This window comes from Amblyomma maculatum, chromosome 3, assembly GCF_055883805.1.
Source record: "Amblyomma maculatum isolate TAMU_Amacu chromosome 3, ASM5588380v1, whole genome shotgun sequence".
Taxonomy (NCBI): domain Eukaryota; kingdom Metazoa; phylum Arthropoda; class Arachnida; order Ixodida; family Ixodidae; genus Amblyomma; species Amblyomma maculatum.
In genome coordinates, this window is record NC_139346.1 from 141,900,154 (window position 1) to 141,914,134 (window position 13,981).

General features: G+C 42.0%; 1 protein-coding gene across 1 annotated transcript in view; it reads right to left on the minus strand.

The window, feature by feature from the left end:
* Nucleotides 1-13,981, minus strand: part of LOC146196221 (protein O-mannosyl-transferase TMTC1-like) — a 58,181-nt gene that overhangs the window by 19,298 nt on the left and 24,902 nt on the right. Inside the window, exons 8-10 of the mRNA XM_084598125.1 lie at nucleotides 7,397-7,561; nucleotides 3,600-3,713; nucleotides 2,292-2,435 (exon numbers count right to left, since the gene is read on the minus strand). Coding sequence (XP_084454251.1) covers nucleotides 2,292-2,435; nucleotides 3,600-3,713; nucleotides 7,397-7,561 — 423 coding nt within the window. The remainder of the gene's footprint in view (nucleotides 1-2,291; nucleotides 2,436-3,599; nucleotides 3,714-7,396; nucleotides 7,562-13,981) is intronic.

Here is a 13,981-nt window from a genome sequence, read left to right on the forward strand (position 1 = left end):
TGAAATTCACTTTCGACTATTTAAAGAGTAGACAGTCGCAAAAACTTCAAAGAAACGTAAAAGCGCAAATGGCACGTATACCCGTGGCCGCATTGCTTGGCAGTCCAGTGCTAATGCGGCACTCTCAAAGTGGCGGCGTTCAATTTACGCCCCCTGCACTGTTCTATATTACTTGTCCGCCCCAAACCGGATCATACAAGCGCATTTTAGGACCCGACCAGTCCAACCCCTTATGTTGGCTTTCAGTTCATCTAATACTGAGCCGAAATATTCCTCACATCACATCACTGTTTTCATACAAAGTCAACAAGCTCAAAATCTAACTTCCATCTTTAGGTTCATGCTTTAAGGCTATCTAGTTCTGTCTTTGTCATACATTTTGGTATTGGCCAGAAAGCTCTCGTATTGTAACTGCTAGCTACGTGCGCCGGCTTTGATTTTGCAAAAGCAGTGGAACCTTTCACAGCCACATTTCGCTGCGCGTATTGATACTCCTTTTTTCATATATCATGCAAGCACTAGAAACCTGCCAACGTAGAGTTTACCCCTGTAATGCTAACCAACCACATTTCGCTGCGCTTATTGATACTCCTTTTTTCATAAGTCATGCAAGCACTTGAAACCTGCCAACGTAGAGTTCACCACTAAAATTCCAACCACTACAAGGCGCTCGACAAAAATATCACGTATGATATCATCTGACGACCAACTCGCCAGGTGATATCCGCGCAAAGAACATTGGAAGAACATATAAATAAGCAAATGAATAACTATGAAATCATGTAAACGATTAATGCCCTATACTCGCGCCAAGGCACAGCGTATGGTTACAACAGTATATAGAAAACGATTATATATGCACACACAGTGAAAATCGCAGCGTACTGAGATATAATTCGTGGGCTGTTTTTAAACGACAATTGTAGCAGAGATCTTTACAAAAGGCGCAATGAATAGTCACGTACATTACGAATTGCAAGCGTCTTCTGGCAGCTTCCTAAACACCTATGCCTTCATTGTTCGCTAATAAACGAACGGGACATTATCATCAGAAAAGTGAGCTCGTTCACCCCTCTCTTTTATATAGTTGTGTAGACAGATTCTTCATCCGATACGTTTTCTGTGTCTTGAAGGCTACGTGAGTATCTGAACAGCTATATTGAACCTGTTTCATTTGACAAGTCTTTTCATTGGTAGGATACAATAAATTCGCAATAAATTTTCCATGCACAGAAAGAGAAGTCGCTGGTGTGTTACCTTTCTTCTTTTAGATAATTTAGTACTTCTGAGACAGAAATAAAAGCAGGACAAACATTTGGAATGCCTAACTACGATTCTTCTCCATTGCGCAGTTTACTAGAACAGTAATTGAATTCAGATGCACGTAACAATTATTCGCATCTGCAGGCTGTGCCAACCTCATTTAGAGAAAATGATACACAGCACTAACAGAAAAACATTGTCTGAGGTTCATCTCGGCTGAACCTGGTTATTCGGAGCCCAAGCTCGATAAAGCATGGTTAGAAACTAGTTAGCTTTGGTTCATATTTTATTGTTTTCGACTTGGCTAATTTTCATTTTTCAACGCTGGGTAAAGCTTGCTTTGTTTCTGCGCGTTTAAGCAACGACTGTCTTCTGATCAATGAAGTAGTTCGCCAGAGTAAGAACGTCCGAAACTTCCAGGTCACATACAACGGGAACGTGTGGAACGCCAGGTGCAAAACGAAACTCTGCTGTATCGTTGGCAGTTTTACCAGCTTTCTCTCAAAGCGAGCCCCTTTTTCATAGTCACTTTCTGCTGCTAGTCACGATCAGTAGCAAGTGCTCGTCCCCGGCGCGAAACACTTGCAAGGGGGTCAGATTCGGCCTGGCGTCTTTTATTCACAGCCTAATGACTATTAAATGAAACACGAGCGGCGCCTGTGCTTATATCAGACGAACCGCGTGGAGTCACATGGTTAGGTGCACCTGCCGAGTGAGCGAGTGGCGTCGGCTCTCCTCGCCGCAGCCGCGGTAGCGAAGCGCGGCGAGTCACGTGGTCAGGCACATAGAAACCAGTTGCTCTCCATTGAAGGTCACATGTGTGGCGCGACATCACCTTCGGCTTTGCATGTGAAAAGTGGCGTTGCTGTTGCAAAAGCTTTTGTGCAATCTCAGAAAGAAAGTTTGAAAAATTTAATAGCGATCTTTTATGCGGCCTTCGCAAACTGCTAAGGCAATAACTATTTTCTGATCAATAATGGCGGGTCCCGTCTGAAAGAGTTAAAAAAGAGAAAGAAGTTCTTGCTTGCCTGTAAATGTTGGCTAGGTTGAAGTGAGCCCCTGGGTGGTTTGGATTGATGCTCAGGGCCAACCGGAAGTGACGCTCGGCTTCCTCCGTCGAAGCGAGGACTGTGCCCAGGTTGTTGTGTGCGCTGGCATGCTCAGGATATAGTCTGCGGGGCAAAACATGATGAATTCTTTGAATTGCAGGGGTACGGAGCTATAACTGGGATTAGTTATGCTGTTTTCCAAGGATCACTACATGTCAGCTCAAGGTAGAACGAGAGAAAGGAGATGGCTATAAGGCAGAACTGCGCCATGTTTTGTGAGGAGAACGACAACAACTGAACAAGGGCTGAGGGGGAATCTCAGCTCGGAAGCTAAGCCAACGGTTCGACAAGCGGACTTCGGCTAAACCCAGACGAAGACAAGTCGCCTTGTCAAGACTTTGGCTCGGCTTGCAAACTGAGGCTCCATCTCAATCCCTTTTCAGTTCTCATACTGAAGTGTTAATACAAACTTACAAGGACAATGGAAACAGAGGAGACAAGTCTTAGCGCTCGAGAAAAATTCACCTGGCCCGATATAGGGCTGGCAAAATGACGACTGCCAATGCCTTTCCATTGATTAACACTAACTTGTTCCTCAATAAAGGGAAAACAGAATGCGGACGATGTGGAGAGGGAATGTTATGATGCATAAAATGTTTTACGCATTAATACTTTTCAAACATTACTGTTAAATGCCTAATGGAAGGAATCTGCAATTTCTGGTTCATGTCATGGCTGATGCCTGATGGAATAGAATATTGAGCTCAGAATGGCTGGCTTACAAACAAGCATCAGTAATATGTTTGTACCCGGAAGCTGCATAAATTATTTGTCACATTAACCTGCGTCGTTGCTTTTTTGCATATCTCGAGGACTTAGACCGCTGCTAACCGACGAGGCACTCTTTTTTTTCCTAAACGTTAGCTGACAGACGGTGTGCGAGTGACGCAAACTATATTCAGTGTCTTCTCGGACCTTAAGCTCGCTATGAGATGATGGTGCGGGCAGACCCCTTTTATGTTTATTTCTTATTTTGCTGCTGAGCGTAGTTTGTTACTGAAAGACGCAGCGCGTATGCTACTGCACCACGATGCCGATGCCGATTCCCTATGAACTCCTCACTGCAAATCTAGAATTCTTTACCAGTAGCATTCGTAGATGCTGTGGCCACTAGTAAGATAAGATAATATGCTAAAAATGTTATTAACGACACGTACATCGTTTCATCGCTCGAGTGGAAGAGACTGTGCGTATTGACGAACGGATGCATGCAGCCTTAGAACCTACTTGATGGCCGCCATGTAGTGCTTGATAGCCAGCTCTGTATTGCCGAGGTCCTTTTGAAGATTGGCGTAGTTGTAGTGCATCTTCGCGTTTCTGGGTAGATCTCGGATGCCTGATCTGAGAATGGGAAGAATAATAAAAAGTGTGACACAAAATGCGTCCATGGGATGGAACTAGTACACCGACGTATACATGTAGGTCTAGAAATTTTATATATATATATATATATATATATATATATATATATATATATATATATATATATATATATATATATATATATATATACGTATCACAACAAAAAATTAAATTTGTCAGATGGCACCAATTTCTGTGTTCTTTTCACAATTTCTAACATCCTGCATCCACAAAAAGTATCATCATCAGTCGAACTATACCCGCCGCAGGGTGAAAGCCGCTCCTATATTCCTCCAATAAACCTGGTCCTGTGCTAGCTGCACCCACTTGACCACTGCGAACTTCTTAACCCCATCCGTCCACCTAGCGTTACATGTAACTACGCCCACCTACCTTTCTGTGCCCCTGGCTTTTATTTATATCCATCTGTGCACACAGGCACTCAAAGAATAACTGAAAGCTGCTCTCTCTCTCTCTCTCTCTCTCTCTCTCTATATATATATATATATATATATATATATATATATATATATATATATATGTGTGTTTGTGTGCAATGAATCACCAAGAGTTTAAAAACATAACGGTGGATCTATTTCGACGTTTCGACCAGGGTCCGGTTTCGACCGGACCCCGGTCGAAAGGTTAAAATAAATCCACCATTATGTTTTTAAACTCTTGGTGATTCATTTTACATTCATTAATTCGTTGTCATCAACTCTTATATATATATATATATACAAGTGATTTAAAGGAGCGAACAGTCTACGCGTCGGAAATCAACGTTGGAGATTTATTATTACTATTATTATTATTTTGATTTTTTTAAAATGCTAATTGTTCATAATGACAAGAATAGTGTTAAGGTGGTTTTAGTGAGAAAGAGTATTAAATGAAAAGCAGAAGGAAAAGCAATGCGCCGTTGGTGGGCGTCGAACCCACGACCTCCGAATGTCGCGTCCAGTGCTCTTCTAACTGAGCTACAACGACAGCTGCCTAACTTTCCGCTTTTCTTAGGTATTTATCTGACTGTAACCGGCGCCACCCATATCGCTAGCGGTGGATGTGACACATCATGTTACATATATATTTGTTAGCAGCATATTATTCACAGCATACCCGTCATGAGGACTGAAAAACTCTCTTATTTTTCAGCTTTCTTTACTCGATTCCAAAGCTACATATCTTCGATCTTTAAAACGTGCTGCTGTGTAGCGTTACATTATCACGACTGCTTTCATTCACGTACTACGTACTTGCTAAACCCAAGAATCACGCTCATTTTTCGCTTTTCTAGGTACATTCAAGAGAGGAATTTTCAATACGTAGTTCAAGCTATGTATTGCATGAGCAACTTTATTTTGATATTTTCTGAGAGTTAAAAACATTGCCGTGGACATGCGTGAGTACTCTACCAAAATATGTCTGAGAGTAAGGAGAGTCTGCAGAGGTTCCCGAAGTTATTAATAAGGTGCTAGGAAAAATACAATTGCACTTGAGAGATCTTTTCCTGTGTGATTCTGTAGCGCAAAATAGGACATGCGTGAGTACTCTACCAAAATATGTCTGAGAGTAAGGAGAGCCTGCAGAGGTTCCCGAAGTTATTAATAAGGTGCTAGGAAAAATACAGTTGCACTTGAGAGATCTTTTCCTGTGTGATTCTGTAGCGCAAAATAGTTATAAATTACACGCAGTACGGATCGCTCTTCTTGAAGTTTACAACCTCAATAAAATATTTTCTTAATGGAATGTTAACCAGCGGAAAGGTTGAAGGACAGACTGCTCTGTGTGTGTCCTATATCTTCGTCCTCGATCTTCGCGCTGCTTAAAATTCCATCATGAACAACCAACCAGCTGTCACAAAAACGCTTGTAAAATATTCTCGGCCGGCACCTCAAGCTTAATGTAATTGTAATGAAAATAGCAACTTTAAGGGTATGTCGTGAAACCTTTGACGGTTGCCACCTGTTGTTTCTCGTGCTGATTCTCCTTCACGTACATGCACTCTGCTTATGGCTTAATTACTAATCGCTTAACTTGTGCGTTTCTCCAACAGCATAATCCATAGCATATAGTCGGGAGCTACAAGATTACGTGAATGGCAACCGGATGTAAATATAAAGCCCAGCTAACGTTTGCGCTTCCAGATAGTAGCTTGTCTAATTCAGGTTTCAATTGTCCCGGTCGGTACGATTACCATCGTACGGTTGCGAAAGCATCCGCCTGAGTTAGCAGCTCTTGGAATTTCGGCAATGTAGTCTTGTGACGTAACACACCCCGCAAAGAAACCAGTGCTTGGCTATTTCCCCTGTCATCTACCAGCTCCGAGAGGCACGGTCGTGGTTTTCTCTCAAAAGGCCGACAAGGCCAGCGACGAATTTTCTGGTCTCTGCTACGTTAGAAATATTTTGCGCGCCAGAAAATCATCTTTAAATGACTATAGATACCAAGGGTTGGTGGCATTTTTCTTCTTGTTAATGATGCGTAAGTCCTTACTGTATATCAATCTGCACGCAGTTTTCGATTACGACCGCTAAGTAATTTATAACAGAATTTTCTCTTTTCACCAGTTTCGATTTTGTTATCCGAGAGATGGCTGTGACGTCATAATCATGTCTGGATGCACGGCATGAAAAAACAGCGATATAATCGCTCATTTTTCACTTGTAATGATTCTTGTTCTTGAGGCAGGCTGGCTTTATCATTGTAGTGAATTGAAATGACACAAAAATGGTTATATTGCTGTATTTTCTTCCCTCCCATGACCTAGACTTGACTGTAACGTTACAGCCATCGCTCGGCTGTTCAAACCGAAACCGGAACAGGTGAGAAACGAAATTCGATTATAAATTATTCAACAGTCGTAGGCGAATGTGACGTTGTGATCCGCGTGCAGTTATATCCTAGGCATCATTACAAATGATAAAACACGAACCTAAAAATGAAGCGTCTATAGTCCTTTAATCATGCCACTGCCACGCCGCATTAATGCTGATGTAATCGACGTAGTATGCAGCCGTGCTATTTCAGACTAAGTTTTTTTTTATAACGAAACGTATCCCTTGATATTCAAGACACGTACATTACACCCGATTCTCCATTTAGGTAAGCAAGTACCTCTTGATTCAGCGAAGATTTTTAGGTTCCAAAGACGCCAACACTTTAAACAAACTGTAACAATCAAGATAGAGCATTATCAACCTCTATCATTAGTGTTTAACCTTGTGTTGGGCGCAGCATAACCTTGGTTGCTTTTGAGCCATAAGCCCAATATAACTAACTAAATTTAATATCCAAGGAAATAACTTTCAATTAAGGTTTTCCATAGGAACCTACTTCGATGCCAATCTATTTAGAAAGGCTCAACAGGAGAAGGCAAAACATGCGCATTGCGCAGTCTTTGTCTTACCAATATTTCTTGAGCCGCATAATATGTCCATCCAAAAAGCCAAACAGTCACCTTCACTTGTAAACATGTACAGGTGAAAATATACTGAACAGAAATATTAAGGCTGGCCAGCTCAAAATGCGTATGACGTGAGGAGACTGAGACGAGATTGAATATTGAAAATTGAACTGTTGGAATATGCATGGAAATTCAACGCACAGGAATCACAATAACATAATAGTGTATTTTACGATGTGAACATGCGGACACTTACTCAAACAAGGTTTCTCGGGAGGCCCAGACGTGGTTCCTCTCCCAGGTTTTCACGCCGAAGAGCAGTACCAGACAGCAGCACGCAATCAGGCTGGACCACCGGACCACTGCAGACCTTGCCTGAAGGCGCCATAGACCCTGGCCTACGATCAGGCACACGCCGATGCTGCGGGCGTGACAGTACACGTGTCACGAAAGCCACCAAGACGTGAACGTAATTATTTCATGGCTCTGTGTTGGAGCTTTATTTGAATTGAAGATGTATATTTTTGTTCTTTTATATACATAACCGGAAAGTTCCGGAGGAATGAAGTCATGCAATAAATTTTCTCTCTTACATGAATGTGCGACGCACTTTTTGTTTTCACCCAACAGGGAACTGCTTACAACTACACTCTGTATAATTGCCTCTGAGACAGCTTAAATGCGTGCTAATGTTTCCTAAGCATAAAAAAAGATATCAGTGCCAAATTTTGACGCAAGGAAAGTGGCAATCTGATGCGCCTACATTGAGAATTTTATGTGAAGGTCCCTATCAAATCTATAGCATTGTATATAGAAGGTAACGCCGAAACTCAACACTAACCTGGACGATGCCCAGCGACCTAGCTAGAGAATATGGAAACCAAATATCTCTTCCCTTTACCACTCGCATCAATCCATGGGTATCGTTAATTCAACATCGTTTCTTAATTCTGCTGTCTTAATTAAATTTCGCCGCCCAGATCTTCAGCCTAGCATGAACATATAGGTTATTCTGAAATACGATTTCCAAAGCGAGCACAAAGCTCTAAAGAAGTTGATCTAATCCAGTTAGAAAGGCGTACAAAAGGTCTTTTATGCACTGATCTGAGAAACAAGAATTCAGCCTGCCATAAAATGTCGCAAGAACATAACATATATGACAATTTATTCACGCTCACCTTGTGTGTAACGAGGTAATGGAAGAGATAAACTTGCACCATCTTCCTGTGCGGTTAATCATTTTAGCTGGAGCTAAATGCTCGTATATGTGCAAAATAGGAACTGCCGTGAGAGAGTCAAGAAAATTATCTGCCCATTTATACTGAAACAACGAATCCACAACGTTTCAATGTCGTGAGTTTCATGTTTCAATAGTACGCCTACTGGTATGGCCTACGTTGCAAACGGCGAGTCTCCACTCCACAAAGTCCTGCATTTGAACAATTCTAACATATGCACCGCCAAATAGTGGTCATGGATTGCATGGAAAAGAAAAAGGACGCGGAAAGCTGTGAAAAGCGAGAAACGCATCGCAGAGGGAAAGACCTGCTTCACACCAAGTCATATGGCCACGCAAGAAACGGAAAGAGAGGAAAAAGGTTGTGTAGTCGCAGTAAATAGAATAGAGGTCAAATGCTTCCCATTACCCTCTTGAAGAAAACGAACGCTCGCGAAGACAAAGTTCAACTTTTGAACTTGCCAAGGACCAGAAGGATAATTAACTTTGCATAGTAATTGCAGCGTTACCAGAGTACCGAAGCTTTGGTCCCCACTGGGAGAGAAGAAATACAATTCGCTCGATATGAAGCTCTTCTATGCCGAGCGAATGGCACAATACCGATTCGTGCCCTCCATAAACTATATACAGCATACTGCGAGCCCTGGAGGGTGGAATGGAAATCAGGTCAAAATTTATTCAAAACAAAGCTTCAATTGTACGAGGAGAGACAGAGATTGCCCTCGAGATTGATCCAGTTGTACCGGCCAGTGTAGAACACCAAGACGCGTCCATTTTGTCTACGCCAATATGTTAGTAGCGAATTTTTTCCATTAGATTACGGCAGCAAAATACATAGCCCAAAAATGTTTTATTAGTAAGGAACAAATTCATTAGTCACATGAAATATCTTTTGTTACAGTATGAATGGAAATAGCAGAAACTACATCGAACATTATCAGTTCGGTTTCGGCGCTAGCAATATAGAAAAGAAGTTAAAATGAAGGAAACCGATTGCATCATAATTTTCGGCCTAGCTGTATATCGGCCCTTAGAAAGCGATAGTTTTTGATTTAGAATTGTCACAGCTTTGTGGCTTGAAATTGTAATGAATTTGGAGATAGGGTAGCAAATACAAAGACTCGCAGCGCCAGTTCTAGAATCCTTTTCTTTTGGGTTAGTGCCTGCTATATAGGCAAAGCTCGGCAGAAATGTTTAAAGGAAGAAGTTTGTGGGAAAGGACGGAAGATAAGAAACGATGTAAGCAGCCTTTGCTTGTCACGTTTGACTAGGAGGCAACATCAAAACAACTAAGCACGCAGTAAGGTAACTTACATTATGCTGATCGACTAGAGATGGGAAAATAATTTTTTGGGCTGCTTTTCAAGACGTCTATATTGAATCAATTAAATACAATCTCGGCGAGTTGTCTTCAACAAGAACAACAAAGAATACTAAATCTAATTTGGAAGTACGCCACAAACATCAAGAAACGGCTGTGGTAGAGCGATCTGTAACAGAATCTTTTAGAAGGAAAAAAGAACTACCCTTGTTGAAGTGGTGAAGAAACCAAGAGAGTCAATAATTAAATCCGTAGAAATGTAAAAGAAACCATTTGACACTCGTTTAAAAAAGCGCTTTCAATTTATTTTGATATAGCGCTAGCTTGCGATACCACGGAAAAACAACTAGCATACTCAGATAGGAAAGTTGAAAGTTGCGCTCTGTCCTGTCTCCCTTGTCTTTTAGTGTCGTCTTTTTGTGCGCATAAAACCTATCTGAGTATGAACCAACTAGCCCCACAACGCATATTACTGGACAACTAGCATAGATTGTCATGGGAAGACAATTTGATGGCTCTTCTGATATAATGTAAGTTCTGTTTCTACGACGGTCATTTAATAAAAGCAAGCATTTAATTATACATTGATGATTATAAAGAAGTCAACACAATAACAAAGTTATGCTGTTTGGGTTCAGATCATAGCAATATAGCCACACACATGGAACATTGTAAAGGACACAATGTCACTAAATACCTCTTAGAAGCCATAGTGTAAAATATAAACGAAACAAACCGAAAAGTCTAGAAACGTAATATCCTGGATAAGTAATGCCAGCATAAGGAGACACCTCTACACGCAAATCAGAGCAGCCCCCGTGAGGCCACTAAAGACATTTTCCTGTGCATTTATCAGCCCAAGTGCACCTTCTAGACCCTGCTTGCACTGCAGCGGCATGACTGGTAGCATTTGGACTAAATAAAATTCTAGTCTTCATCTGTGAAAAATATGCGGCGATGCTTTCAACGTTTAGAGATTTCCATTTTCAAGCGACACTAAAAAGATATAGTAAGTAAACCTAGACTGACAGGCTATTTTCACGTGATAGCAACTTTATTTTTTTTTTTTTTGAGTACTACGCTTTTACAAAGAAGAAAATTGCCTCAAAGCACAGTACCCGAGGCGTCATTACTGCCGGATTTCTGCAAATATCCCAATTAAAGGGAGCACTGCTTCGCCGTCCTAATGGGCAGACTACAGTTTAAATGCGAACACAGCAGAGCGGCGAGCGTAGTTAAGAAGTCGAAATTTCACATCATACACAACGCTAAACAGGTAACGGAGGCAAAGGCTAGACGCCATCAAGAGCGCGATAAATTCTGCATGTGGACGGTATTTGCAGCAAGGTCTGAATCGAAAGCTCTGAATGGCATGCACGCTTTGTTCCGCTTGCCTGTCTGCCGGTGAATGGCTTCCGGATACCGGTCCGGGTAGACGTAACGGATGTTAGTGAGGAACGAACCCTTAATTGCTTTTTTTGCTAGTCAGAAAATCTCAGCTGCATTTTAGCAGTGCAATAAGAACGGTACGCCTTCAAGTCAGGTTTCACCGCAGAACAGGCTCATTATTTGTAAGTTGTTCGCATCGCAACTTGTTCAACCATATCAAAATTGCAGGCCTGTGAAGCAGTCCACCAGAAAAAGAGTGGTGTCGTTTTTGTTTTTTACCAGTGGCTGGCTTTGCTTAATTACATCAGCTTAGTTAGAAAAAAAGGACGCGTAAAACTTGCCACTATAGCCCCACTATATTTTTTCCCCCGTGTAACATGCGCTGTAACAGACACGCGCGCGCCAGCATGTAAAATGCCAGGTGCGAGCACGATGTGTTATTTATGTTTTCGCGCAGTGGAAAGGCGAAAAGATTATTAAATCTAAATATATCGTGGGCATGATATAATCTGAAAATAACCAGAGAAGTACTGCACTCATGCAGCGCCAACGCTTGTTTTGTGCTATAAAAAAGAAGCTTTCCCTGCATGAGAGTACGCAGCAAGAGAGGCGATGGCACGCAAGTCCGGACTTTCTACGAGAAAAATGCAAATAAGCTGACGCGCGTTCTTCAAAATTCTGCATTCATTATTTGCGAACTGCTATGACCGAAATACGGCAGACTACAGCTTCGCGAACGTACCCCGATTCCTTTCCGCTTAGAAATCACAGGAAGCATTCTAGCAAAGTAGAAATTGTAACAATGACAGGAGTGTCATTCACAATGGTTGCCTGCAGTCGCTCCTAATGCTTAGTATGTGAACACGAAGTAACGAGGTCAAAGTGCTTCGTGTGATGTGAAATGCGCCTATACGTTTTCCTATAGATGCGGTTTAAAAAGAAATAGGTTAAGCTCCTCGGCTGCTCGCTTGGTTTAAAAGACCCCTCTACGCTTCCTAGCACACTTGACGGCAGCCCGCAACGCACCAAAAGTCACACATAAACGTTATTTCACTGATTGTACTGGCAATATTCACGAAATCGACGCCTCGTCGCGTTTGCTCCGCGAACTAACCTAAGGAGGATCGGCAGCGCACGGAACCATATGATGACTGCCCTTCTGAGTGCTTTATCGATCAACGCAGAAGTTGTTGTCATAACTTTCTTATCAAAACATTAGCTACTTAAAATCCTCGGCCAATCTGCAGCAGCACGGTAATACCATCGCCGGTAAACATGCTCAGCAGATTCGGGCTGCGTGCTGCTGCGAGTGTAGCGTACCAAACATGTTTAAGCATTATTCCGGAGCGTCGTGTCAAAATTAAAGCTCGGCAGCTCTGTTGAATGGCTTTAATAATTTAGCGATACAGAAAATCCCGGATATATCATTATATTGCCTTCCCTTGGTCTGCAGGAAAGGTCTGCTGTTAGAAATTGCAGAATTTGAAGCCATGTCATACCATTGATGGACGTGTGACCTAATGACACATGTAATTAAACTAATTGAATTACTATAATTTAAGTAACTTTTTCTTAATATTCAAAGTAATTCGTTACTTTGTAGGTCCAGCACTTCATTAATATATTTATTGGCATTACGGCAGCGATTTCGCAGTAGCATTAATTATTTCCTTTCGAAATTAGCTTTGCAAAACTGCAACACAGCCGTTTGGACAGGCAAAACTATATGTATGACCGGTAGGGCGAAAGCACCAATGACGCACGGCAAGTCTGTTCCAGCGTAAAGGATGGGCAAAAAGAGGCATAATTAGTAGAACTGTCCGTCCGAGAGTGCCCTGCTGTCGTGAAGCGTACTGCGGGTATCCGACGAGTACGCAGTAGTTCACGAGTTGCGACCATCTCCCAAACAACACAATGTGAGGTGCCGAGTGGCTGAAGAAGTGGCGGATGGCACAGATGTTGCTCAAAACTGTAGTCCTGCAGGAACTCACAGTGACACTTCCTATGTTGGTTTCGTCGGCAAAGTGCATAGTGGTGCTTGGTTACACTCGTAGCCACGACACGTTAGCGGATAAGCGGAAGTGTCCATGGCGCGAACATTACCGAGCACAAGCTTCCAAGGCTGATGTCTCAGACCATATCTAGTGAAGCAGCGCAACGGCACACGGCCAGAGGAAGAAAGGGACAAACACAGCGCTGGTCTCAGACCAGCGAATCAATAAATAACCTGACCTGGCTGCTTCAAATGCTGGAGAAAGCTCCAAGAAGCAAGGCATTGGGTTTTGTCGCACCTTGGTGCCTTGAGCGCAATGAAAGTAACGATTGTTCGACCATGTTCCTGGCTTGGCTCTTTTGGGCCGGCTGTAGTAACTTGTGCGTGTGAAGGCGTGTGCAGTAGCTAAGAATAGAGGGGGAGGGTTATTTGTCTGGGATGAAATTTGACCAGAAGGCCAAAGAATGTGCCTGCCGCGTCAGGAGTGAGGTTCTTGTTCCTTTTAGATATGTATTTCTTTAAGCAATGTGTAATTTAGAAGCAACTGCATAACTAGTAGGAAGCAATTGTAATATAATCTGCTTATTTTGAAAATAGTAATTAAGTTGCTTAATTTTAGGCACGTAAGTAATTATGTAACTAAATTTCTCTTCAGATGTAAATATGCCGTATATGTCATGTGGCTGATACATATTAAACAAGATAGCCTCTTCCTTGTATGTAATTAGTCGATACTTTTACACCTATGCTCTCTGTATTAACACTACAAAATTCAACCCCTGCTCTCTGAAACATCCGGCCTAACATCAGATTGCATTGTTCACGTGATTCTGACTATTCTGACTAGTTTTGATGTAAAGATGTCATTTAAAAATTAAAGTGTTGCTTGCATTCCTTAAGT